At 44.4% G+C, this 22,118-nt stretch overlaps 1 protein-coding gene across 2 annotated transcripts in view; it reads right to left on the bottom strand.

The window, feature by feature from the left end:
* The window catches only part of Ac76E (adenylate cyclase type 2 Ac76E), a 770,909-nt gene that overhangs the window by 275,555 nt on the left and 473,236 nt on the right, over positions 1-22,118 (bottom strand). For both annotated transcript variants that reach the window (XM_075878061.1, XM_075878062.1), the window contains one exon: positions 5,684-5,795. In XM_075878061.1, the coding sequence (XP_075734176.1) occupies positions 5,684-5,795 (112 nt within the window). The remainder of the gene's footprint in view (positions 1-5,683; positions 5,796-22,118) is intronic.

The raw sequence follows: 22,118 nt of genomic DNA, 5'->3' as shown, positions 1-22,118 counted from the left end.
AAGCACGAAGACGCCGACACGCTATCACGAGCACCTCTTCAAACCGCCAGTACTAGCGCAGAAGAGGATGGCGCCTTCCTGGCAATTCTGAGCGGACCGAATTTGATGTCTCATCAACGAAATGACGCTGATCTAAGAATGATTATAGATCACTTAGAAGGTGGCACCGCGCCCATTCCTCGCCCGATGTCGTGAACGTTGCCATCATTTTGCCTACGAAATGGCGTCTTATACAAAAAGGAACGCTGGTGCTGGCGACAGATCTCATCTTCTCGTCGTGCCTGAAGTCCTCCGCGATGACGTCTTATTAGCCAGCTACGACGAGCCCACATCTGGCCATCTGGGCTTCTCGAGAACTATGAATCGGGTGCGACAACTCTACTACTGGCCTAAAATATTTGCCTGTGTCAAACGCTACGTGAAGGGATGCCATGAATGCCAGCGTCGCACGACACCACAATTAAAGCCTGCAGGCCATCTACAACCAATTGATTCACCACGTACACCGTTTTAACAAGTGGGGATGAACCTCCTAGGCCCGTTTCTTTTGTCTTCTTCTGGCAACAAATACATTATTGTAGCAACCAGTTACTTGACGCGTTACGCCGAGACGAAGGCGTTGCCACGAGGGACCGCATCTGAAGTTGCCAGTTTTTTATGCATCAAATTGTGCTATGGCATGGCGCCCCATCATATGTCCTCACTGATTGAAGGACATCATTCCCAGCAAAACTCTTGATTGATATCTTCAGGTTGAGTTACACAACCCATCGAAATACCACTGCGTATGACCCCCAGAGTAATGGTTTACAGAAAGGCTAAAGAAAACGCTAGCCGATATGATCTCTATGTACGTGGATGTGCAGCACAAACGTCGGACAACATCCTGCCGTACGTAACATTTGCGTATAACACTGCAACGCAGGAAACTACACGCTTCACGCCATTCCGGCTTGTTTATGGTCGAGATGTTAGAACTATGCTAGACGCCATGATTCCGTATGAGGCCATCGACAAGCTCGACCAATTAGCCCCCGACATCAATGAGTACAAGCGCGATGAGGAAGCACGTCAACTGGCCCGTGTGCACATCCTAACTCAACAGTACGCAGATGCACGGCGGTACAACATCCACCAGTTGTCATGTGCTAAGAGCTTGAAGGAACGTACAAAGGGACGCGACTGTCAAAAATCTCAGAGACAAAGACGGACGTCTCCGCTGGCACGGGTTGCTAGTTTTTGTCTTCCTCGTTCACCGGCACAGAACTGACGCACTGTTCACTGGCACAGAACACCAGGTGGAAATATGATTGAGAGATGGGGTAGTGAAGGGCTTTGGCAACTTTGACCACCTGGGGTTCTTCAACGTGCGCCCAAATCTGAGCACAGGGGCCTACATCCAAGGTGCCTAAATTTCACACAATTAAAGAGCTTCATTATTATAGAATCATTCTGCTTATACGTCGGGTGACGTGTGGAGCATGCGTGAGAAAACAAAGGGCCGGCTTGAACGCTGAATTAATCCTTTATCCCTGTTTATTTAGACGTTACCTGTAAATTACAGCAACAAAACGAGAATATACGGCGCCGGTAAAATGAATTTGGAGCTCTAAAAGGGTTCGGCATGTCGCAGTTCGTTCATGCGTACAACGTGGATAGGTAGTTTCGGGCTATACCCTCAAGGTTTGTGCTAGCCCACGCGCATTAGTCTCACCTACTCTCTTTTAAATATTTACTTTGTGGCAGTCACAAAAAGCTTGAAGTTTTTTATATTTAAATTAGGTAGGGAGTAGAAATAACTAGAGGCTTGATTTGTGCTTCGCTGCCCACGTTAATGACATTATTGTTTCATCTTCATAATTTTCCCGCTTTGAAGTGACAGATATGCAATCTTCAACTACAGAACCGACATACACATGCTGCGGGTTTTTCAAATTGTTTCTGCTTAAATTTATTGATTAGAAGCAGTTTTATAGAATTCCTTGACGAAAAGTTTTAGAAAGCATGCATGTCTCATTGGTGATGCCCATCTTCATTTAGGCATGCGGTGCGAGGAATAAGATACATGTGGCGTCACATGTCTTTTGCCTCAGTCTGCTTCAAGTGAACTCATTTTCATAAAACGTGCCGATTACGGTAACCAAAATTGAACTTATCCTGGCGTTTGACCTTATATTCAAGTATAGTGTCGTAGAGCTGTTATGAGGTTTCCTACGTGCTTCAGTTTGACAAAATTAGATTAAGCTCAAGAAAATACTGCTGCACATTATGTTTTCAGATTTCTTATCTGTTTCCTAGTAAAATCCCAAAACAAAAAACTGAAAATAGATTTATGCGCGTCCGCTTTTCTGATGAGCGAGAGACTGCCTGAACTCTCACATGAACCGCTTCGCTAAGAGAAAATAATATTCAACAGTGACTCCAGGCCACTATATATTTGCATAACTAGTGAGACTAGAAGAATCTGAAGCACTATACCGCATATATTTGTTGCCGCATGACCTAGCCCTACCTGCGTTGAACGACGTGTGATGAGGTGTGAACCACTTGTAGAACTGGCTTCATCTTACTCGCTGTTTCCCTGATTAAAAAAATAACCTTAGATAGAAAACGTTTATCGAGGAATTGTGGTTCCTTGCTCAGAATTCTGGGATATTAGTTATTGTACCTTGATAAGTGAAAAGCTGCAAAGCTTTTTCGGCCTTCGCGGTTTCACGCCTCCCAGGCATGACTGCTGCACGCCGAGACTCCAAGCACGTAATCCACACAACGCACGTTTCTATATTGGCCTTTGCTACGAAACGCGAAGGCTAGAGTGGAAAGCTAGAATTCCAGAGTGTAAAAATAAAATGCCAGAGTGGGAATACTGAACAGGGCTTTACTTGCGAGGTGCACTCCAATCAGACGCATTAAAGCAGAAAGTTGGGAAAACAAGCATGCACAGGCTTGCTTTACTAAAGGGACTCTGTTTTATCCCATATAAATTGTGTTGCACTGAGAGTATTACAGTAGCGGCCAGTTCGAGTCCAGAGATTATCAGTACTCTTCACAGCTCCGCCGTGGTCGGGTATTCGTCAAATGGTAGAATCTGAAGCCGAGGTGTAGTTGAGAGGTTCTTTACATTTGGAGAGACTTAGATGGAGTTAGATTGACTGATGGAGTGAAGAAATGACATTTTTTTGTTACAGCGCGCAAACGACGAAGACGGAAGACAGAAAAGACACAAAGGAGTGCTGTCCCTTCTGTTTTTCGTCTTCGTCATTTTCGCGCTGCATTTAAAAAAATGCATTCGTACCAACTAGCCCAACTTTCAATACTTCTGCGAAACGAAGCTCACGGGAATAAAATTATATTAGCTCGCACCGGATATAGGTAAGGTAAATATGATTGGCGGAAGCCTTCGTCTCGCAGTGGACTAAAGCAAGCCGAGGATAATGATGATGATGACGATCATGCTGATAATGAATAAAGCACTCACGCACCATCCATAATTTACGGCACGATTCCGTCCAGAACACAGTCGTCAACCAGCATACACATGGACGTAGTTCATATAGGGTGTCAGATAAACCCATTTCACTGGTTTGGAATAGGCAGCGCTGCGGATTTCGCATGAAAGTAAACGCCGAAATGTCGTCTAACGAAAATTCGCATTATGCTTGAAAAAACAAGTTACGAATTAAAATAAGTAAAACTTTACGATGACATCATTTTTTTCATATTTTCTTACTGACATAATTTTTACTGCTGGGAAAGTTAGAGCGCCCGCTTTACCCGTCTGCCCACCTTACATCAAGTCGCCATCATCGCGTATGTGACTGCGCACCAGCAACCTGCAGCAAGCTGCTCGATTTCCGACACGATCCATCAAATTTATGATAGCATTTTTCACTCGGGCTGCCAGAGACTGCAACGACCTGCCCCGCCATGCTGCTGCTGCCTCCACATGCGATTTGGGAATTGCGAAGACTGTTTCTCAGAGCAGGGTAGGAAACCGCACGTGCACCCGGTTAGCCTCTCTGCATTTTCTTGCTTCTGTTTGCCTCTGGAGACTGTTCAAGTTTGTATCTGTCCTTAACACCTGTATTTTAGTGTGCATGCAACTATCTCATTTTAATATAAATAATACTTGTTTTCTTTGCTGCCTTACTCAAGGCAAGAAAATGAAAGGAAACGAATATTCATTAGTTAGAAAAAATGCATTTTCTTCCATTCTTTTGCGTATAAGTATTTTCCCATATAAACAAACACTTCTGATAACAAGTAGACGGTGACGTTTCACATCTGCTCAAAATGCAGATTACGAAGAGCAAACAAAGCAAGGGCGCACGAATATCTTTGTATTTCAGTACAACGCTCCAACGATTATGCGCGCAATGTACGAAGACAACGATGAAACGCAGAAAAAAAACCAATGAACGCATCAGAAGGTAAACTTTATCCTCTTGAACAAAAAATGAACGTTAAGGAGCTCAATATACTTGGCTGCAAAAGGCATGCATAGAAGTTGCTCAGCTACAACGCTTGTGCAATCGGTGAAGTTTGTATGCCGTCTCTGCTCTTGTGACGAACCACCAAAAGGGAGAATTTTACTGTTCGTCCGCGGGCTGTTGTGGCGTCGCGGTGAGACGGTGGTTGTCGCTAATCAAAATGTTCGTGGAGCGTTTCGCGGGTTTCTCAAGTTGCACAGAATATTTTTCGTGAAACGATTGCCCATAGTCACCATTTGCCAGCCCACTCGTTCACTGCATATGCCCCTCTGCAAAGTATCTTCGATCTAATAAAAAAAAAGTAGGAGTACTTTGGCACGAGTAACATTTTGCAGGTTCGACTTATCACCGAAATCATGATTACTGTCCGAGTAATATCGTAAGCTGTTTAACAATGAACCAGCTCAGAGAGAAAAAGAAATACATAAAATGGCATAGCAGGAAGGTTAACCTGCTACTAGTAATGAGATCGCTCAGATTTTTGTGGAGCGAGAATTTGTTGCTAAGGATAGAGAAAAATTGGCTCAATCTGGGCTATAACAACTTGCGGATTTTGATGGAAAGATCGTATATCCACAGGTAGCCCCTGGACACGCTTAAAGAGCGTCACTAGCAGCGAGAAAGCAGCTGTACAATCGGCTGTCTGCTTTCTGTTCTTGTATAGGCGGTACCTCGGTATGCCAATAAAAAAAAATAAATACATATATATATCTATATATATATAGATATATATAATATACATATATAACAGTTAGAGCTTTGCGTCCCACAACCGCGATAGGATAATAAGGGAGGCCGTTATAGAATTGATTGATTGATTTGTGGGGTTTAACGTCCCAAAACCACCATATGATTACGAGAGACGCCGTAGTGGAGGGCTCCGGAAATTTTGACCACCTGGGGTTCTTTGACGTGCACCCAAATCTGAGTACACGCGCCTACAACATTTCCGCCTCCATCGGAAATGCAGCCGCCGCAGCCGGGAATCGAACCCGCGACCTGCGGGTCAGCAGCCGAGTACCTTAGCCACTAGACCACCGCGGCGGGGCGGCCGTTATAGAAGGCTGCTGATCTTGGCCTGCTGGTGTTATTTAACACAAACCGAAATTGCAGAACGCGGGCATTTAGCTCGAAGTAGAATGAGTCGAGCTGTAGTGTCTTGTACGCGAACGCCGCAAGAAGTAATTACTTACCTGGGCGATCTGGTCAAAGCGGCCAAAGAGCTCGTTCAACGTCTGCACCAGATCCGATGCGGAGAGTTGCTCTGACAGTCTGGTGAAGTTGACAATGTCCGCGTACAGGATACTGCAAAAGAAACCGGAAATACAGGGGATGGTTTTGCTGAGAATAACCAACTCAACTGTCATTACGGGTTGTAGAAAAATGATGTTAAGGAAGGCGAAATATTCAACGGTATGCCTCTATCGCCATTTTTTAGACATATGTAAATGTAGTATGCGGCGTAGATCTCTTGTGCTGGGTAATTCGAACACTATATTAGCACACACAGGAAGGGGCGGGTGACCATGGTAGTAAGCACTCAACGTTACTGTACCGCATGCACGTGAGGGGGAGATAGCAAAGTACAAAAGCGTGCGCACTCCTTTCATCTTTGGCAGTTGCTCGGGAGATTTCAAGTTGACCGGTTGTGCCGCCCGCAATCTCCTACGCCAGCACAGCTCTCGCCGACTGCGTAGATCTCACCGACTAGTTCACCCTTTGCGACCTCCTGATGCTGTGCAGCTCTCGTCATGTGGTGCCTCATCCTCGGACTTGTTCGACCGGCCCAACTTTCCTATCTCCTTTTTTTTCTCTCACTTGCCTGTCCCATTTCATTATATATATCTTTCTACTATTTTTTTAGCCCTCCTTCCCTGACACTGCGCCATGTTGCCCAAAGACACTGCGCCATGTTGCCCAAAAGGCAGAAGGAAATTAGGTGCTTTCCTCGCCTTCTCAAGAATCACACAATCACGCAATCAGTCTCCGTTCAATTCATGACGCTGTGTGTGATGACTTCGAGGTGCTCTGAAGCGGGCGGTGCCACACTCTTATACATCAATCATTTCACAGTTAAATAATTGTGATCAAAGTACATTTACTTGCAGCGTTACAGATTAAGACAAGAGCAACGAAACAACCATGATGAAGTGCAAAAACATCTTTATGCCGCTCTGCTTTACATCTCCATGTATACTTACTTCACTCACGCATTCAGAGGGAAGTGTAAGATTGAGACCTCTCTGAAATTTAGGTTTTTCTGTGTATATATACAGGCACAGATGAAAACGCACGTCTGAACATGCATTAGGTATGGTTCAACACTGGCGCCTGCGGAAAAAAATACTCTAGCCGCACTTCTAACCTACTTGCATACGCTAGCTATATAGTGGCCAGAGTCCGAGCCTGTTTATATCATAATTGTAACTAATGCCAGCATTACAGACTTAAAAAAACGAAGGTCACATAAAGACAGCTACACATAATGGGCAAGAGACGATATGTGCTACTGCAGTTTTCAGTATTTTTTTATGAAACACAAAAAAAAACAAAAAGAACAGGAAAAACTGACGAGCGCTTAAATGTTTATGTTCAGTGAAAAAAAGCTATTTCTTTGTGTGATGATCGAACTCACTTCAATTGTATTGCATCCATAATATGTCAAAAATGAATGTGAGTCGTGTATATTTTTTAAATTGACATCATAAAAGTCTACTTGATAACTGAAAGCTGCACCATGGAGTCACGTTAGAGAGCACACAGGCTCATTTCACGGCCAACATGGAGAACGCTGGCTGGAAAATAGATGGCCCAACAGGTGAAGAGTTGTGAAACCCAGTGGGCCTGAAAAGCCTAAACCTATAGCACTCGTTATAGAGCCAAACAAGAAAGCGAGGTCTTCAAATGTCAGGCTGTTTTAAAATGTTTTTTTCTCCACTGCGTGGGTTTTAAAGAACGCATTTGACCCGAGAATTTGAGAACCGGGCATCGTTGAGTGCTGCAAGCAAAAGGCAGGCGTGTGCTTTAGAGCCTATCCCACACTGACGCAAGGAAAACGTGTTCCTTCGGCATGAGGGCACCCACACGCAAGATTTTCACTGACGTTTTCCCGATACAAAGTGGGCGAAGAGCGGCCCTTCCCGCATTCTGTGCAGCGTCCGCCGAGAGAACGCTGCCTCACGCGACGCACACGGGGATTACAGAGTGCGCGACCCGGAAAGCCGGACTGTAAATACAAGTTCGGCTTGCAACGCAGTTACCGCGACCAGGTGAGGCAGGCACGCAGAAACGCGAGTCGTCGCGAAGGGTTGCTGATGCGGCGCGCCGGCCAGAGTAGGTGCACTGAGCGGTGCGGGAAGGCGATGAAATAAATGCATTCCGGCTCCGTCCTTCTGTCTACCACCCGCGCAGCACTCAAGGTTTTGGGACGGCACGGCTGTTATGCCACTGTCGCGTTCTCTTTTAGCCGCGGGAATGCTTGCTCCCTTTATCTGCGAATCATTCGCTTCCGCCCAAACAGATGTTAAGTGCTTGTGTCAAATTGGAGACTGAATAACAATGATCACGCAGTTGTAGTACTGTTTCGGGTCTTGTCTTCTATGAACCTCATCACACTAGCGTACACACCAACTATGGAGTAAAATGTCGCAGCTGCATGTAAAGTAATTTTGCGTTACCTTCGAAAGCGGCACAACGCTTGCACAACTACACTCTAAGCCAAAAATGACCAAAATGGGAGCAACGGCTGTTTTTACTCCTTCAGACCGACTGTTACTCTCCGAAAAGACCAAGCGGAACAAGATGGCCGACTTGTTCGAGAATGGGGGAGCAACTGTATTCATCTTAAGTTTGTAAGGGAGCAACGGAAGGAGGAACCGCTGTAATTGCTCTCGTCACGCAACGGTTACTCCCCGGCAGGACACCGCACACAAATATGCATGCCGCCCACATTGATATTCATGGGCCAGATTATTGTTTGTTCTGTGTGCCAAACTTCACCAAACCAAAACAGTGATTTATTTTAGCATCCGTAGATAATAAGATAGCAGCGCTGGCTGAACACAGAAGGCCTGAGAATACAGTACGGCAAATACCTAACACACGCAGCAGCAGGATGGAGAGTTGGCACGTCAAAGCGGACCGAACGCCGAAACACGTGCAAAACAACGATAAAAAAAGCCTAGACACGCCGTTCATCCGCGAAGTAAGGGCGTCAAAGTCGATCAAGCACCGAAACACGTGCATAAGGAGCCCCCCCCCCCCCCGCCCAGATATATCAGAGAAGAAAAAAAAAGCGGACCCAGACGCGCTTCTCATCAGCCATACACTTAGTAGCACGCTTCACCGTGTACTTTGAGGGCAGAATGACAAATCTGCGCCATCTGCGCCCGCACGACAACTGTGGCGCTAGTGTAGCAAACGATGTAAGTTACAAAGTAATTTTTATTCAGTGTTTATGTTGACTAGCACTAAATAAAAATTACACTCAACTTTTTATATTCATTTATGAGTTTTAGTGTACCTCAGTTTTTTTTATAATTGTATTAGGAGAACACACTGAAATTATTGCGCTGACGCCTGTGCTGCCACTGCTCGACGTTTTTTTTTTTCGGCGCAACTAGGTTCGCGTTCGCACTACTTACTCATTTTCATATGGTCTGTGGTTGGCGAGCACATGGACGTGCGGGCTTGTGAGCTATGTTTTGATCGTGTGTGTGTGTCGCAGATTTGCGTTTCTACTTATTCGTGATGAAGGTTAGTGTATATTTATCTTTATGGAGCGCGAAGTAGTTGTGGATTTTGCTGCTGGGTGGAACAAACACATCGTAAACACGTCTTCAGCTATCTGCAAGCCTGTTCGCTCGTCGGACAAAGGACTGTGCATGCATCAGCGTGCAGGTGAGTGGCACTTCCAGCAACATTTAATGCTCTTACAATACATTGTTGAGTGGTTGCGCTATTGAAAGAGAAATGATTTGCTCTTATTCATCGTATTCATTGCTAGCCGTATCGGAATAAATTACCTCGATTACCGCCTGCATACCCTCTTGCTTCCCCTGTCACCACGGCAGTGCCAGTGTACTTTTGCAGTTAAAAGTTCATTTCCGCAACACTACCTCGCTTGAAAAAACATTGGGGCGGGGTTGTAGCTGCATTCATACTGGCACTTTTCTACCATTGGCTTTATGTAATGTTAACGGCTGAGTGTTGGGGCCTTGGGCCGCATTTTTTAGAGATGTAAAGTGTATGTAAATCAGTAAGTGAACAAATCATTGTCGCATCACTTCACTGGCATAGCCAGGCGGTTGCGCACAGAATTTTTTTAGGCCGGGCGTAGGGAGCCCAAATTGACGACCATATTCGCTTGCCCGGCCTATTCAGATAAGCAGACCCCCCCCCCCCTCCCCGCACGCCTAAAAAGAAAAACAAATCTGCCCACATCACTGCGTCACTTGCTTCACCTCTGCGCTGAACGTACTATTTTATAATCGCACCATCAAGCGAGCAGTTTACATATTGACAGAACAATTGAAGGAGGAATGACCCAAATCTTTCAGATTTCTTTAGTGATGCAAAACCTTAGCAAAACTGAATATTGTAAAAGACAATCATAAATGCTGTATGTTCTCGTTAGCGCTGTCATTATTCTGCATCATGAAATCTTTATGCACTGTGAAAACTTGGCATGCCGTTGAAGTCCAATATCGACGTTAATACCAATCGACGAAAATTTCGACAACCTCAATAACGCCGTTTGGGATTTGCCGCATGCACATAATTAGGCTTACTCCCACTTGGCTGTTCTTAACCTGACTTCACTGCTACCAAATGAAACAATATTTGATGCATGTCTTTTACTTTTTTTTCAGTGATATGACACAAATTTGGTTATACTGCAGATAAAGATGCTCCCAACGATGCTAAAGTACAGAAAGCAAGTGAATTTTGGTAAGTGCAGACTTTTTGTACTACGTATATGAAAGCATCGCTTTTTAGGGGCAAACTGTGCATGTGTTGGCCAGAGAATAGTTCATTATGCCACATGGTTACACTGGCACTGACAACTCGACATGGCTCCGCTGGCCCGTGTGTGTGCTCACACTGTTACCGTTAAGATAAAATGTTTATGTTTTCATTGCAGGGATTGCTGTTTGTACTAAAAAGCCAACTGCCAAGATTTCTTTACGCTGGTACTCCTAAAAGTATGCTTTCCCTATTTACATGGATTTTGGCTTGCACAAAGCATAACACTTGGGCCTAGATTCACAAAGCTGTCCATGCGCAGGCCTTCATAACAGTGTTTCTTGACTTGCCTTTACCCTGTTTTCTGCAGATGTTTCGTGGGTTTAAAAGTGCCACAGCATGTTGACCTCCCCCACTCTGAAATATTCGCGTTCAAAGTTCCGCAAGAGTGGGCTTAACTTTCTTGTGCATCTCTTTGCTAGTCCAAGATACTGAAGTGTTATGCTCTTACTAGAGGTGGCAGTGTTTCTAATGTTTGTATTTCCATCACATTAACCAAGTATGCGATCTTGGCTTGACTGGTAGCACATCCTCAACAAATGTCTTTGTGGCACATGTAGAAGGCAGTACAAAATAAATAGGCAGACATTCACACCGGGAGCTAACTTCTAATAATGCTTTTTTTTTTGGAAACCATGGTGTGCTTATTCCAATTTGTCTAACAAGCAGTAACCTGTTTGGCTGTGAACCAACAAGATGTTGAACTAATAAAATCTTCACATCTTGTTGCTCTCAAATATATATGTATTGGCAAGCTATCTGTGACACTGTCAAACAAAGAATCAGAATATCTGTGCATGCCTTAAGATATATTGCTTCGTTTACATATCTCGTGGCTGTGACTCGTCAAGCGAGTGAACAAATGCACCCTAGTTTTCTAAATTTAAAGCATTTTTTGAAGGTAGCACGGTCTACGTTTATTTGTCTATAGTTTTGTCCAGCCGTTTGCGTCAGGTACAAAGAAATATACTGAAGATTATCATGTAGCCTCTGCAAATGGTTGCTTTCAAGCAGGCTTTGCATGCTTGGCTTGTGCCTACAGGTATTGCACAATTCAAGACGCAGCAGCGTATGATAGAACAGTAGAATCAAGAGCAACTATGTACACGAGCTAAATAAGTATTTTAACATGAGCGGACAGTACGTGTTATTTGCCACACACATGACCTCATTTAGAATGCCCATTGGTGAATGGGCTCATAGAAATGTCACTCAGCTGTGTATAGGAAACAAGTTAACTGAACCTAAGGGTATCTTTAGCTACTACAAATATGCCTTGTTGAGGTGCTGCACATTTTCTTCCAGAATATTGCTGTCTGAGACATCATGTGAAGAGCGTCTACCACATCAGCATTTATATGGCTTGCCAAGTAACGTTTGGCCGAACCTTCCTTTTTTTCACATTTCGTTTTGCAGTAGACATCCTAGAATGTAAGCGCTGCTGCAGTGTGTGTGACTCATTGTTATGAATTGATTCTGGCATGTTTAACCTCACACTTCTATTTTTTTTCTTGCAGCAATGAGATGCTTCACATATGCCTGCGGTGACGTTCTGCTGCGCTAGCCTGATGGAAACACCAGCTGCGAAACTTGAGTTCTTCAGAATTGGAGAAGTTGCCCTTCTCTCACCAATGATGACACAGACTGCCCTATGCTAGAAATTCAAGATTGTTTTTCCACGGATGACGCAGAAAACCTTTGATGTATTATGGTGTTTGTTTAGTGCTGGCTGTGGTGTGGCGAAGTCTACTTTTACGTGTGGTCAAACGTCGCCTCATAAAAAGAACAATAAAGCATTTATTTCCCTTTTAATATTGTCCACTTTTTGTGTTAGAAGCACCCAAGCAGTGCTCTTCCAAGGAGCTCTCGCCATGTGTTAAGCGTGTGACAAGCATACTCGAGATAAATACTCATTTCCCCAAAGGGTAACTGGAAGCATGTGCAGTTGGTTTTCAGAGAGTAACTGCGAACACGTGGGAGGAACGGTAAAGAGTAACTGTTGCTCTTAGAAGAGCAACTGGTAGGAGTAATGGTTGGTCGGCAGGGAGCAACTGGTGGGAGTAACTGTTGGTCTGCAGGGAGGAACTGGAGGGAGTAACTGTTCATCCCCTGAAGGAGGAACTGAAAGGAGAGCAACGGTTCCTCCCTCTGCAGTTACTCCTTTTAGGAGAGTAATGGGAGTGGCAATGCAATTGCTCCCTGAAAGGAGCAACACCTATACCCCTGTTGCTCCGTTTTGGCTTAGAGTGTAGTTATCGATGCCGACGTAGATTTAATGAACTGCATATGACAGTCTTGTTAAACGACGCATCTAATATTTTATCCTGCTAATTTTTCCTTTGTGGAAAATGACTGAGAAGATGCGGTTATAGTTTCGCATCAGTTTCTTTCTTTTTATCATGTTCTTTTCAAAGCTGGGTGCTGTCAGAGAATAAAGCTACACGGAGCAAACTTGTTTGGCTTCTGCTGTTCATGGAATGTCCACGCACGCTGTTGGTGGAAGTGAAGCATAAAATCCATTACGATGGTGATTCTTCATCATCATCACCTCTTCCTCCTCTTCCTCCTCCTCCTCCTCCTCCTCCTCCTCCTCCTCCTCCTCCTTCTTCTTCTTCTTCTTCTTCTTCATTGTTTGTGTTTGTTTGTTTGTTGTCTGTGAACACTGGCACATACCCACGCAAGAATTGGCTGAGAAAGCTTGTAATAGCCTACATGTAAACACCACATAATGTTAGCCAGTCTATTACTAAAAAGCACAAAAATGGCAAATTATCTTTCAAAAATAAAATAATAATAAAATAAAGACGAAATATTATAAGAATGAGAGCTAATACTATATCAGAAGACTGAAATTTCGAGCAGACCAAACAGTTAAGTATACAGCACACGATGAAAATCAAATCCATGTCCAACATTCATTCACATTGCCAATTATATCACAAGTATTTGTCAAATATATAATAAAGAAGACGTTATATTGACATCCGTTTAGATTCTTGGATAAAGATACATATTTCATCCATTACGTTTCTGTGGCAATGTCCCAAGCCAGATGCATAGAAACTCAGAACATTGTCTTCATGTAAGTTCAAAGCTGCTTTGAAAAACAGACAAACTAGAAGACTTTTCCTAATTATAGAATAATTCCAAAATGATATAAAATAGGTTCAATTGTTTCTGTTTTTTCGCAGATTGGGCACAGGGGAGACATCTGCAGACCTGCTCTGTGGAGGAACACCACATAAAAATTAAGTCAAAATAACATCTAACTTTCTAGATTGACTACAATAAGGTTTCCAGAGATATCTGAGGTGTTGATAGTCTGTCCATTTAGTAATACTATCCATCATATCTGTCTGAGTAGCTAATTTTTATATCTGATCAATACTGTGTATTCTATTTCTGGGAAACGAAATCTTAGGACCATCAAGAGAAGCTCGGGTAATGAATCGGCCGTTTCAAATAACTGTATGCCACAGTGGCCTGGGACCCATACTAACTTCAGGCGTTTCGGTTGAGGCAGAAATATTGTGCGCAATGTCAATAGGACTGTTGATTGTTCCGAAGCTGCGACAGCTGTACACATCAAAAGAGAATCTGTAATGATGATTGCACTGTTTTCGTTTGAAGGTAGTTTTCGGAGTGCCAAATTAATAGCCAAAAGCTCAGCTTCAAAAACCAGAGTGAAGTCTGCAGCCTTACTGAGAATGTCCAGCCGAAGTATTCGAGGCGATTCCTGATCCTACCGTTTTATTATTCACAGAAACGTCCTTGGCTATTATGTTACTTGTTTCTGCATGAACTCTTCAATATTTTATACTGGCATTCAAAAAAATTCAAAGATTGGAACTTACACTTGTGGGCAAATATCATCATAGTCTATCGTAAGACTGGTATTTATTCTAATACTTTGAATTACCCATCTGAAGTTCACCTTTATGATTTCCAATTTCCTTTGGACAAAAATCATCATCATCGTCTTATTATTATTATTATTATTATTACTACTACTACTACTATTATTTACAGCCAGTGGGCTTTTGCGGGTTGTGAAAGGAAGTGCGATGAAGCAAAGTCCAATGTCGAGAGGCTCGTTCGAAAGGTACACAGGCGCATGACGTAATAGTCTAAGAAATTGGCAGATCCCACGTACAGGGAGATTTGATGATAGGCGAAGCACGAATGAGGAAGGTTGATATGTCAATTTAAAATCAGCACAACGTTACGAGGCGCACTGAAGTAGTACACAGTAAACACAAGTATAAATGTTTGCGCACTCAGGTATCTAAATAAGATGCAAGTATGTTGTTTATAGTCGTGTAACGACGGCACCACCAACGTTTGCAATACCAGCCACAGCAGTACGAGGCATGTAAATTATGCCGTACATGATTATCTTGTTTGCGCCTGGCATTTGTAGTCGTCGTCCATTCACGTCTTGTAATGCGAAATTTGGTATAAGTGAAGCTAGCAAAACTACCGCGAGTGCACCATGAGCATGGCACGTGGTCATGACTTACATGACATTTGTGTCATGATTTCCACGTTAGGGCCTGTCACTTAATTTCGCCATGCAGTCATGTCATACCAAAGCAGTTTTCCAATATGTCGTGTGAACGAAACTATGGCAAGAGCAATAAGACCATGACATGTAAATCATGACATTCACTACATGATTTTATTGTTATGATTAGTCACGTATGCTCGTCATTCAGTCATGTTATGCAATACCAATTTTAGTATAGATCCCATCATTGAAACGGCCAGGAGAGCTAAATGTCCTAGGTGGCTAGATAGATAGATAGATTCTATGATGAATATATATGATTTTATGATAAATTCTATGATAGATAGATAGATAGATAGATAGATAGATAGATAGATAGATAGATAGATAGATACGCTCAAACTCGTCAAAGTTCGCTAAGAAATGCTTCACATGTAATAATTGAATAAGTCTAAATAAGGCACAATGTATCGCCGCACATATCTTGCAGAAGAGCCCAACCACCTCAAACTGGCATGGCTTCCCGGGGTGCAAACACGCCTATTCGACCACTGCAAGTGATCAGGCTTCTCCAAGTACCACAGTTTTCATCTAATAGCTTGGGGCTGTTAACCTGCCGGAAGAGTGTCTTGAAGGATTTTTTTTCCTTTTCTTGCCAGCACTCTCTAAAAGTCTTTGCTGAACGGCTGCTAAGGGATCCCTTGTATTGAATTCGTGAAATCAATACGAGGAGTTTCGCAGGGTTGCAATAACGAACAGTACGTACGCCTCTCGATGATCTACGATGAACTGGCACTTAGCTTTTCAGTTCAAGCCCTCGTATTCTGTCACATAACTGCCACTGAAATTTTTGGTCCTCACACACATATGCAGCTACCTCCCCTGCTGTTCATGCAAACGTTCATGCAGTAGACAGCTGGCCGAAATTTCAGGAGCCTTCCACTACGGCATCTCCCATATTCATATGGTGGTTTGGGGAGCTTAAACCGCCCGTATCATTCAGTCGATGCAGTAGATATATTTTTGTGTACTGCTTTTATCTACCATTAGTCGTTGCATATCGAAATTTCATATTTCACAAAAGTCGACTGAAATACATACGAGAAGATTATTTAGATGAAAAGTCACCGGTTCCTTGAACAATATTGCTCGGGATACAAATTTGCTTTGACTGAATAGCAGAGTTCCGTTCATTCATCCTGGCATGCCGATGCTTGTCATTTCATACGTGCGTACAGTCGGCGACAACTTTTCTTGGCATTGAAGCAAAGGCTACAGAGCCAAGTTGCGCCATTTCAACACCAGTAATGTAGTTACACAATAACGCTCGTATTTTCAACGTGAAACATAAAGATTCGTCCTTCAATTTCTATGTTGAGCTATTCCAGACAGGACGCAACTCACAGCATTAAGATATTCATATTTCTTTTTTTTTATTTCTTGTGACTTCGCGTTTTTTGAACGCGTAAAAATGTCCTGCCTTTTTACGTGCACCTCAAGCGCTAAACGGCGTCTGCGTCTACATGAAATGATGATGGTGCGCCCCAGTCTCTTTACACAGTGTTACTAGACGCGCGCCAAAACGGACGACTTCGCGTAGTGCTACATGTGCAGAAGCTCCGCCTCTGTAGCTTTCCCGTCAGCGCCAAGAAAAGTTGTCAACGAGTATACCAGTATTAAGTGCAGCAGACATTCCAGTGTGTTTAGCAGGTCTCTGCCACTGTACGAAAATTAGTCCGAAATCACCAGCAGTACTCAAGAAACTCGTTTTTCTGAAACAAAATGTTCTGGTCGTAGTTCACAAGATGGTAAAAAAGAATAGCACATAGACAACAAATAAGGCAAAGAAAAAAGGTAGAAGCTGAAATGTGAAAAATCTATGGGTTTACGACGTCGCTGCACAGACGAGGGTTTGAACAGATGCGAGTACGGCTTGCATTGTTTCACTGGTTCCTGTACCTGCACGCAGCTTACACTGGAATCTCAATATACGAGCGCTTTGGCATTCCGGCCCCATTGGAATGCTGTCACCTCAGGCGGATACTGGTCTTTCGAATATATGCCACGCAGAAAAAGAATTCATTTGCTAGATGAGCAGTGAGCGGTATCAAGGGGTACTCGCATTTTCTTTATGATCGGGCGCTTGATATTAGAAACCCAAATACCGTGTCGCATTTCTCCGCCGATAAGGTAACTTACGCTTTTTTCCCTTAAAGAGAAAAAAACAAAAACGGCAGGCCTGCGCAGAACGCACAGCATGCGCTGCCAAAGCGAAAGCTCGGAGAGCGGTATTTCAGAGCCTTTTCTTAACACTCTTTGAGCAACTGCTACAAGCACGCTTGCCGGGTACCCACTACGAAATAAATAAAGATAAATTTTGCGTGGTATGCTAAAATTCTACTATCTTTCATCATTCCTCGGTAAAGCGTGGTATCCACTACACACCGTGCATTATTTTTATGTAGTGGCTGACGACGATCAGAAATTATGCCCTAAGTGGGTATGCGCCACACTGTATTGTAATTTTTTTTTATTGAGTGAGACGTTACAAAGTGGCGATAAATATATCTGCAAATGCACGCATTGACATACACTAAACTACAGCATGCGTTCTTTATAACCAGTATTTTACAGTTGCGTAACAATACTAACAGCAACATTGATATTAGCAATACTAGAAGCGGGAAGCTCATACGACGCGCTGGTGCTCGCGAGGATGGTAGCCCTGGACACTGCTGCCTAAATCAATTTAGGCGAAAGGCGCCTAACTACAACTGACGTTAATTAGAAGCGACGGCTTCATTATAGAAGTAGATATGTAAAGTTTATAAAATTGGATAGCCAGCGCCACAACCACACTTAACGTTTCACGAACGTTAGATTCTATTTGAAAAGTAGCATCGAGTCCTCGTGTGGATATGTGGTAGAACACTTGATTGCTACGCAGAATGTGGGGGTTCGATTCCTGCTGTTACCCCTGCCATTTTTTGTATTTTTCGTGTCAACGTTGCCGATGTCAGCTTTTTCTTTTCGCTCACGCGTTAAATCACTCATGTCTATCATGGCCGTTCCTTCGTAGGTAGAAACTGTCAATCACCTGTGGCAGATACGCAATCTAGGGTACGTGCAAAGCAATTTACGGAAAGGTTTTGGCGACTTAGGCGAGAGGATCGTGACTTTATTCATGTCATGAGCAGCCAGTGTTATTCGTCAGGCTGTCTTACTCTCTCACACCAATTTTAGTTCACCCCAACCTAAGGAGATGATGATGAGAACAGACAGACAGACAGACAGACAGACAGACAGACAGACAGACAGACAGACAGACAGACAGACAGATGGTTGAAGTGCCTGCAGTGGGCAAAGAAATGATTCGCATTTAAAATGCTTTCGAATAACTAACATCAACTGTTCCGCTACGTATACGGTGTTCCTATGCCAGCCCGGCCATTTAAGTCCAATGTATAAGGATCAACACTGTTTCGCTTTTAGGTCTAAAACCCCCAATATCATTAAGATACGCATTACCTTAAACTAGAAATTAAGCAGTGACTGTGATGTAAGACGCAAGATTACCAATGTTGGAGAGAGTACATGCTTTGATATTGGCAGATACCTCCTGCCCATCGTGGTAGCCTATGGTGGCACTGCTCATCTCGATGTCGCAGATTAGATCAAAGTTTTAGTGGCTCCATTTCTATAACTTACAAGTCAGGCAGAAAACATCTAGACGCCGACGCTTTATCTCGTTGCCCGCTTCCAACTACCTATATCAGCGTTGGTGAGAACTCAACCACCACATCTACCAAAGTTCATACGCTCGCATCGATAAGGCAACCCTCTTCGGACGACGAGTCAACATTTATCTCCCACCAGCGGTCCGATTCATACTGCAGACGCATGATGGACCACTTTTCGGGAGTTTCTCATCCACCCAACGCGCGACTCCGTCGTCAATTCCTGCACTTTAAGCTGGACAATGGGGTTCTCTACCGCCACGTCTATCACCCTGACGGTCAGCGCTGGGTTCCTGTACTGCCACGCTCTCTTCGACTTCAGGTGCTCGAAGCCTTCCACGACGATTTGACCGCTGGTCATCTTGGTTTTAAAAAAACTCTTCACCGCATTCGATGTCGTTATTACTGGCCTGACCTTTCTTCTAGTGTAGCGCGGTACGTCGGCTCCTGCTACCCATTCCAGCGTCATAAACTCCCCATGTCTGCACCTTCTGGACCTCTACAGCCACTTCTGTGCCCTTCAATGCCGTTCGAGGTTGTAGGTGTTGACCTTTACGGGACTCTCCCCGTCATATCTGCTGGCGAACGATGGATACTGACCGCCGTGGACCACCTGACACGCTACGCTGAGACTTCCTCTGTTATTACAGGCTTAGCCGTGGAAGCTGCAGACTTTATTCTTCACGCAATAATACTGCGTCATGGGGCTCCTCGTGTACTGCTTAGTGACCGCGGCAAAGTGTTCCTGTCACAAATAGTAAATGAAGTACAGCGCGCTTCTGGAACTACTCACAAGACAGCTTCAAGCTACCACCCTGAGACAAATGGTCTCACAGAAAGATTTCACCGAACCCTTGCTGACATGATAGCCGCTTACGTCCGACCCGACCACAAAAACTGGAATACTCTTTTGTGATTCCTGACATTCGCTTACAACACCACCGTTCATCGAACAACTTGCTACTCGCCGTTTTACCTCGTGTACGGACGCACCCCGACTACCTTTCTCGACGTCTCCTTTTTAAACAGCCATAAGAATTCATGTGAGTCTTCTAGCGAAGAATACATTTCCCGCCTGGCCCAGTCTCGCCATCAGGCTCGCATCAATACTGAAGCGAGACAGCACGAGCGGAAGATCATCTATGATGAATCCCACCGCGTTGTGTCTTTCCAACCTGGTGACGAGGTGCTGCTTTTGACACCTATTCGCACTCCTGGTCTTTGTGACAAATTCTAACCACACTTCATCGGGCCATACGTTGTTTTAGAACAGACTCGCCAGTTAATTATCGTGTCACACCACTCGTCGCCCCAACAGACCGCCGCTACCACAGCACAGAGATTGTCCACACTTGTCGCATGAAACCTTTTCCGCGACGCCGTCACTTAGACTTACGGCGGCCAGGCTGTCCGCTTCCAAGTGGGGGGAATTAGTGTGGGCATTTCTTACTTACATCGTCATCATCCCTGCTTGATCACAATCACCATCATCAGCTTGTCTCTTTGTCCTCATTTCCACTCTGGGTCATCATCATCGTCATCGTCTGTGTACTAGTACTGCCCGTTCGTTTTGCGAGGTCTTTGCTCAAATAAACGCTGACGCAGCCAAGACTACCAAGACTTCATAATATATATATATATATATATATATATATGTGACGTATGCAGCGATGGTTAGGAGAAGTAGATGAGGAAGAAGTGCTTTTGGAATAAGCATGGCGTATGAGCCAGGCCACGTCACCCATTCATCATAGCGTCACACGAGTCGGCAGGATGATGGAGACCTGCCTGCCCCTTCATCAATCACTCATCATCGACGCAGTTCCCCACAAGACGCCCTGACCACACATCGACTACGGAATCATCTCCTAGCCGCACACAGCGACAAGCACCATGACAGAATCATTGACCGACCTTCCCATCTCCAAGTACACCGGAGCAGCACACGATGGACCTGTAGAGGACTGGTTCGACCTGTTCGAGCTCCACGCAACCGCTGCATCATGGTTGGAACGGGAGATGGTCGCCAACTTTACCGACTACGTCTCCGGTGAGGCCTTCAAATTCTACCTCACCCATATATTTCAAAATGACGAGTCATGGGAAATGATAAAACAAGAAATGATCGTTTGGTTTAAAGGAGACAATGAAGACTACGACGAAGACTTGCTTGTAACCCACCATCCACAGACAACCGCACTCGGTCGTCACAGTCAAAAGCAGCCTTCACGCATTGACCAACCTCCTGTTTTTCTATTGCGTGGATCTTCGGTTGCTCACAACGCCGACCTCGCGTCTCACGCGTTATCTATGGTCGGAATAGAGCGGAGAAGCTCCGAGCACACTCAGTCAAGCCCGTCACCTACAGTTCAGCTTCATGCGCCAGAAGAGCTCGCATCGTTCGTTCCACAGAAAGACAGTCATTCCCAATAAAATATGACCAAACCGATCCTTTCGCTGTGTCGCCGTCGAATTCCCTGCCACCTGAGAGCCCAACCCACACAGGAGGCTCGGAAGGATCAATTCTTTAGCACTGTGCTGTGCGAGAAATATCCATCAAGAATGGCATTGCAAGAGCCTCAGCATATATTCTGCCGATTCTGGCGCACTATCTTCATTGCCTGACACAAATCGTGACACCCTAACAAGTATCAACTATTTGCTGGTCACGTCAACCTACAAAGAAAAGCGGGCTCATGGTTCCAAAGGAAGTCCACCTCGTCAGACAGTGCAGCATCTGCAATACCAACAAAAGCAACAAGAGGAACCCCAACAGCTAAAACGCCCACACCAACATTGGCGACGAACAACTAAATCTACATCGCAAGGATACTTGCCGCCTGAATAGTTTCGTGATCAACATTCACTAAAGAAAAGACTGATTCCGCATCTGTCACGCTGATCGGTGCACTGTGGGTTTGGGGGTCATACTGGCGATAACGTAGATGCAGTGCGCGTTCGATAGATGTCGCCTCCTTGGAGAATTCATCAACAGTTGTAGGCGGGTTTCGTACGAGACCAGCGAAGAGCTGCTTCTAAACGCCCCGCATGAGGTGGATAACCTTTTTGGCTTCGGGCATATTAGGATCTGCTCGACGAAATAGCCGTGCCATGTCCTCAACAAACATCGTAATGGATTCATTTGGTTTCTGAATCCATGACTAGAGGAGACGCTGTGCGATTTCTCGTCTTTCAGTGCTCGCGAACGTGTCGAGGAACTTCTGCCGAAACTCGTCCCAAGACGACCACACACGATGCGTGAACCATGTTCGGGCTCCGTCTTGAAGCGGAAAATAAACGTAGCCCGATTTCTGTGTGGTGTTCCACCCGTTAACATTCGCTCTGTGCTCGAATTCCTCA

Source organism: Rhipicephalus microplus, chromosome X, assembly GCF_043290135.1.
Source record: "Rhipicephalus microplus isolate Deutch F79 chromosome X, USDA_Rmic, whole genome shotgun sequence".
Taxonomy (NCBI): Eukaryota; Metazoa; Arthropoda; class Arachnida; order Ixodida; family Ixodidae; genus Rhipicephalus; species Rhipicephalus microplus.
The sequence above is the reverse complement of the archived record's forward strand: the minus strand, read 5'-3'. Positions and strand labels throughout refer to the sequence as shown.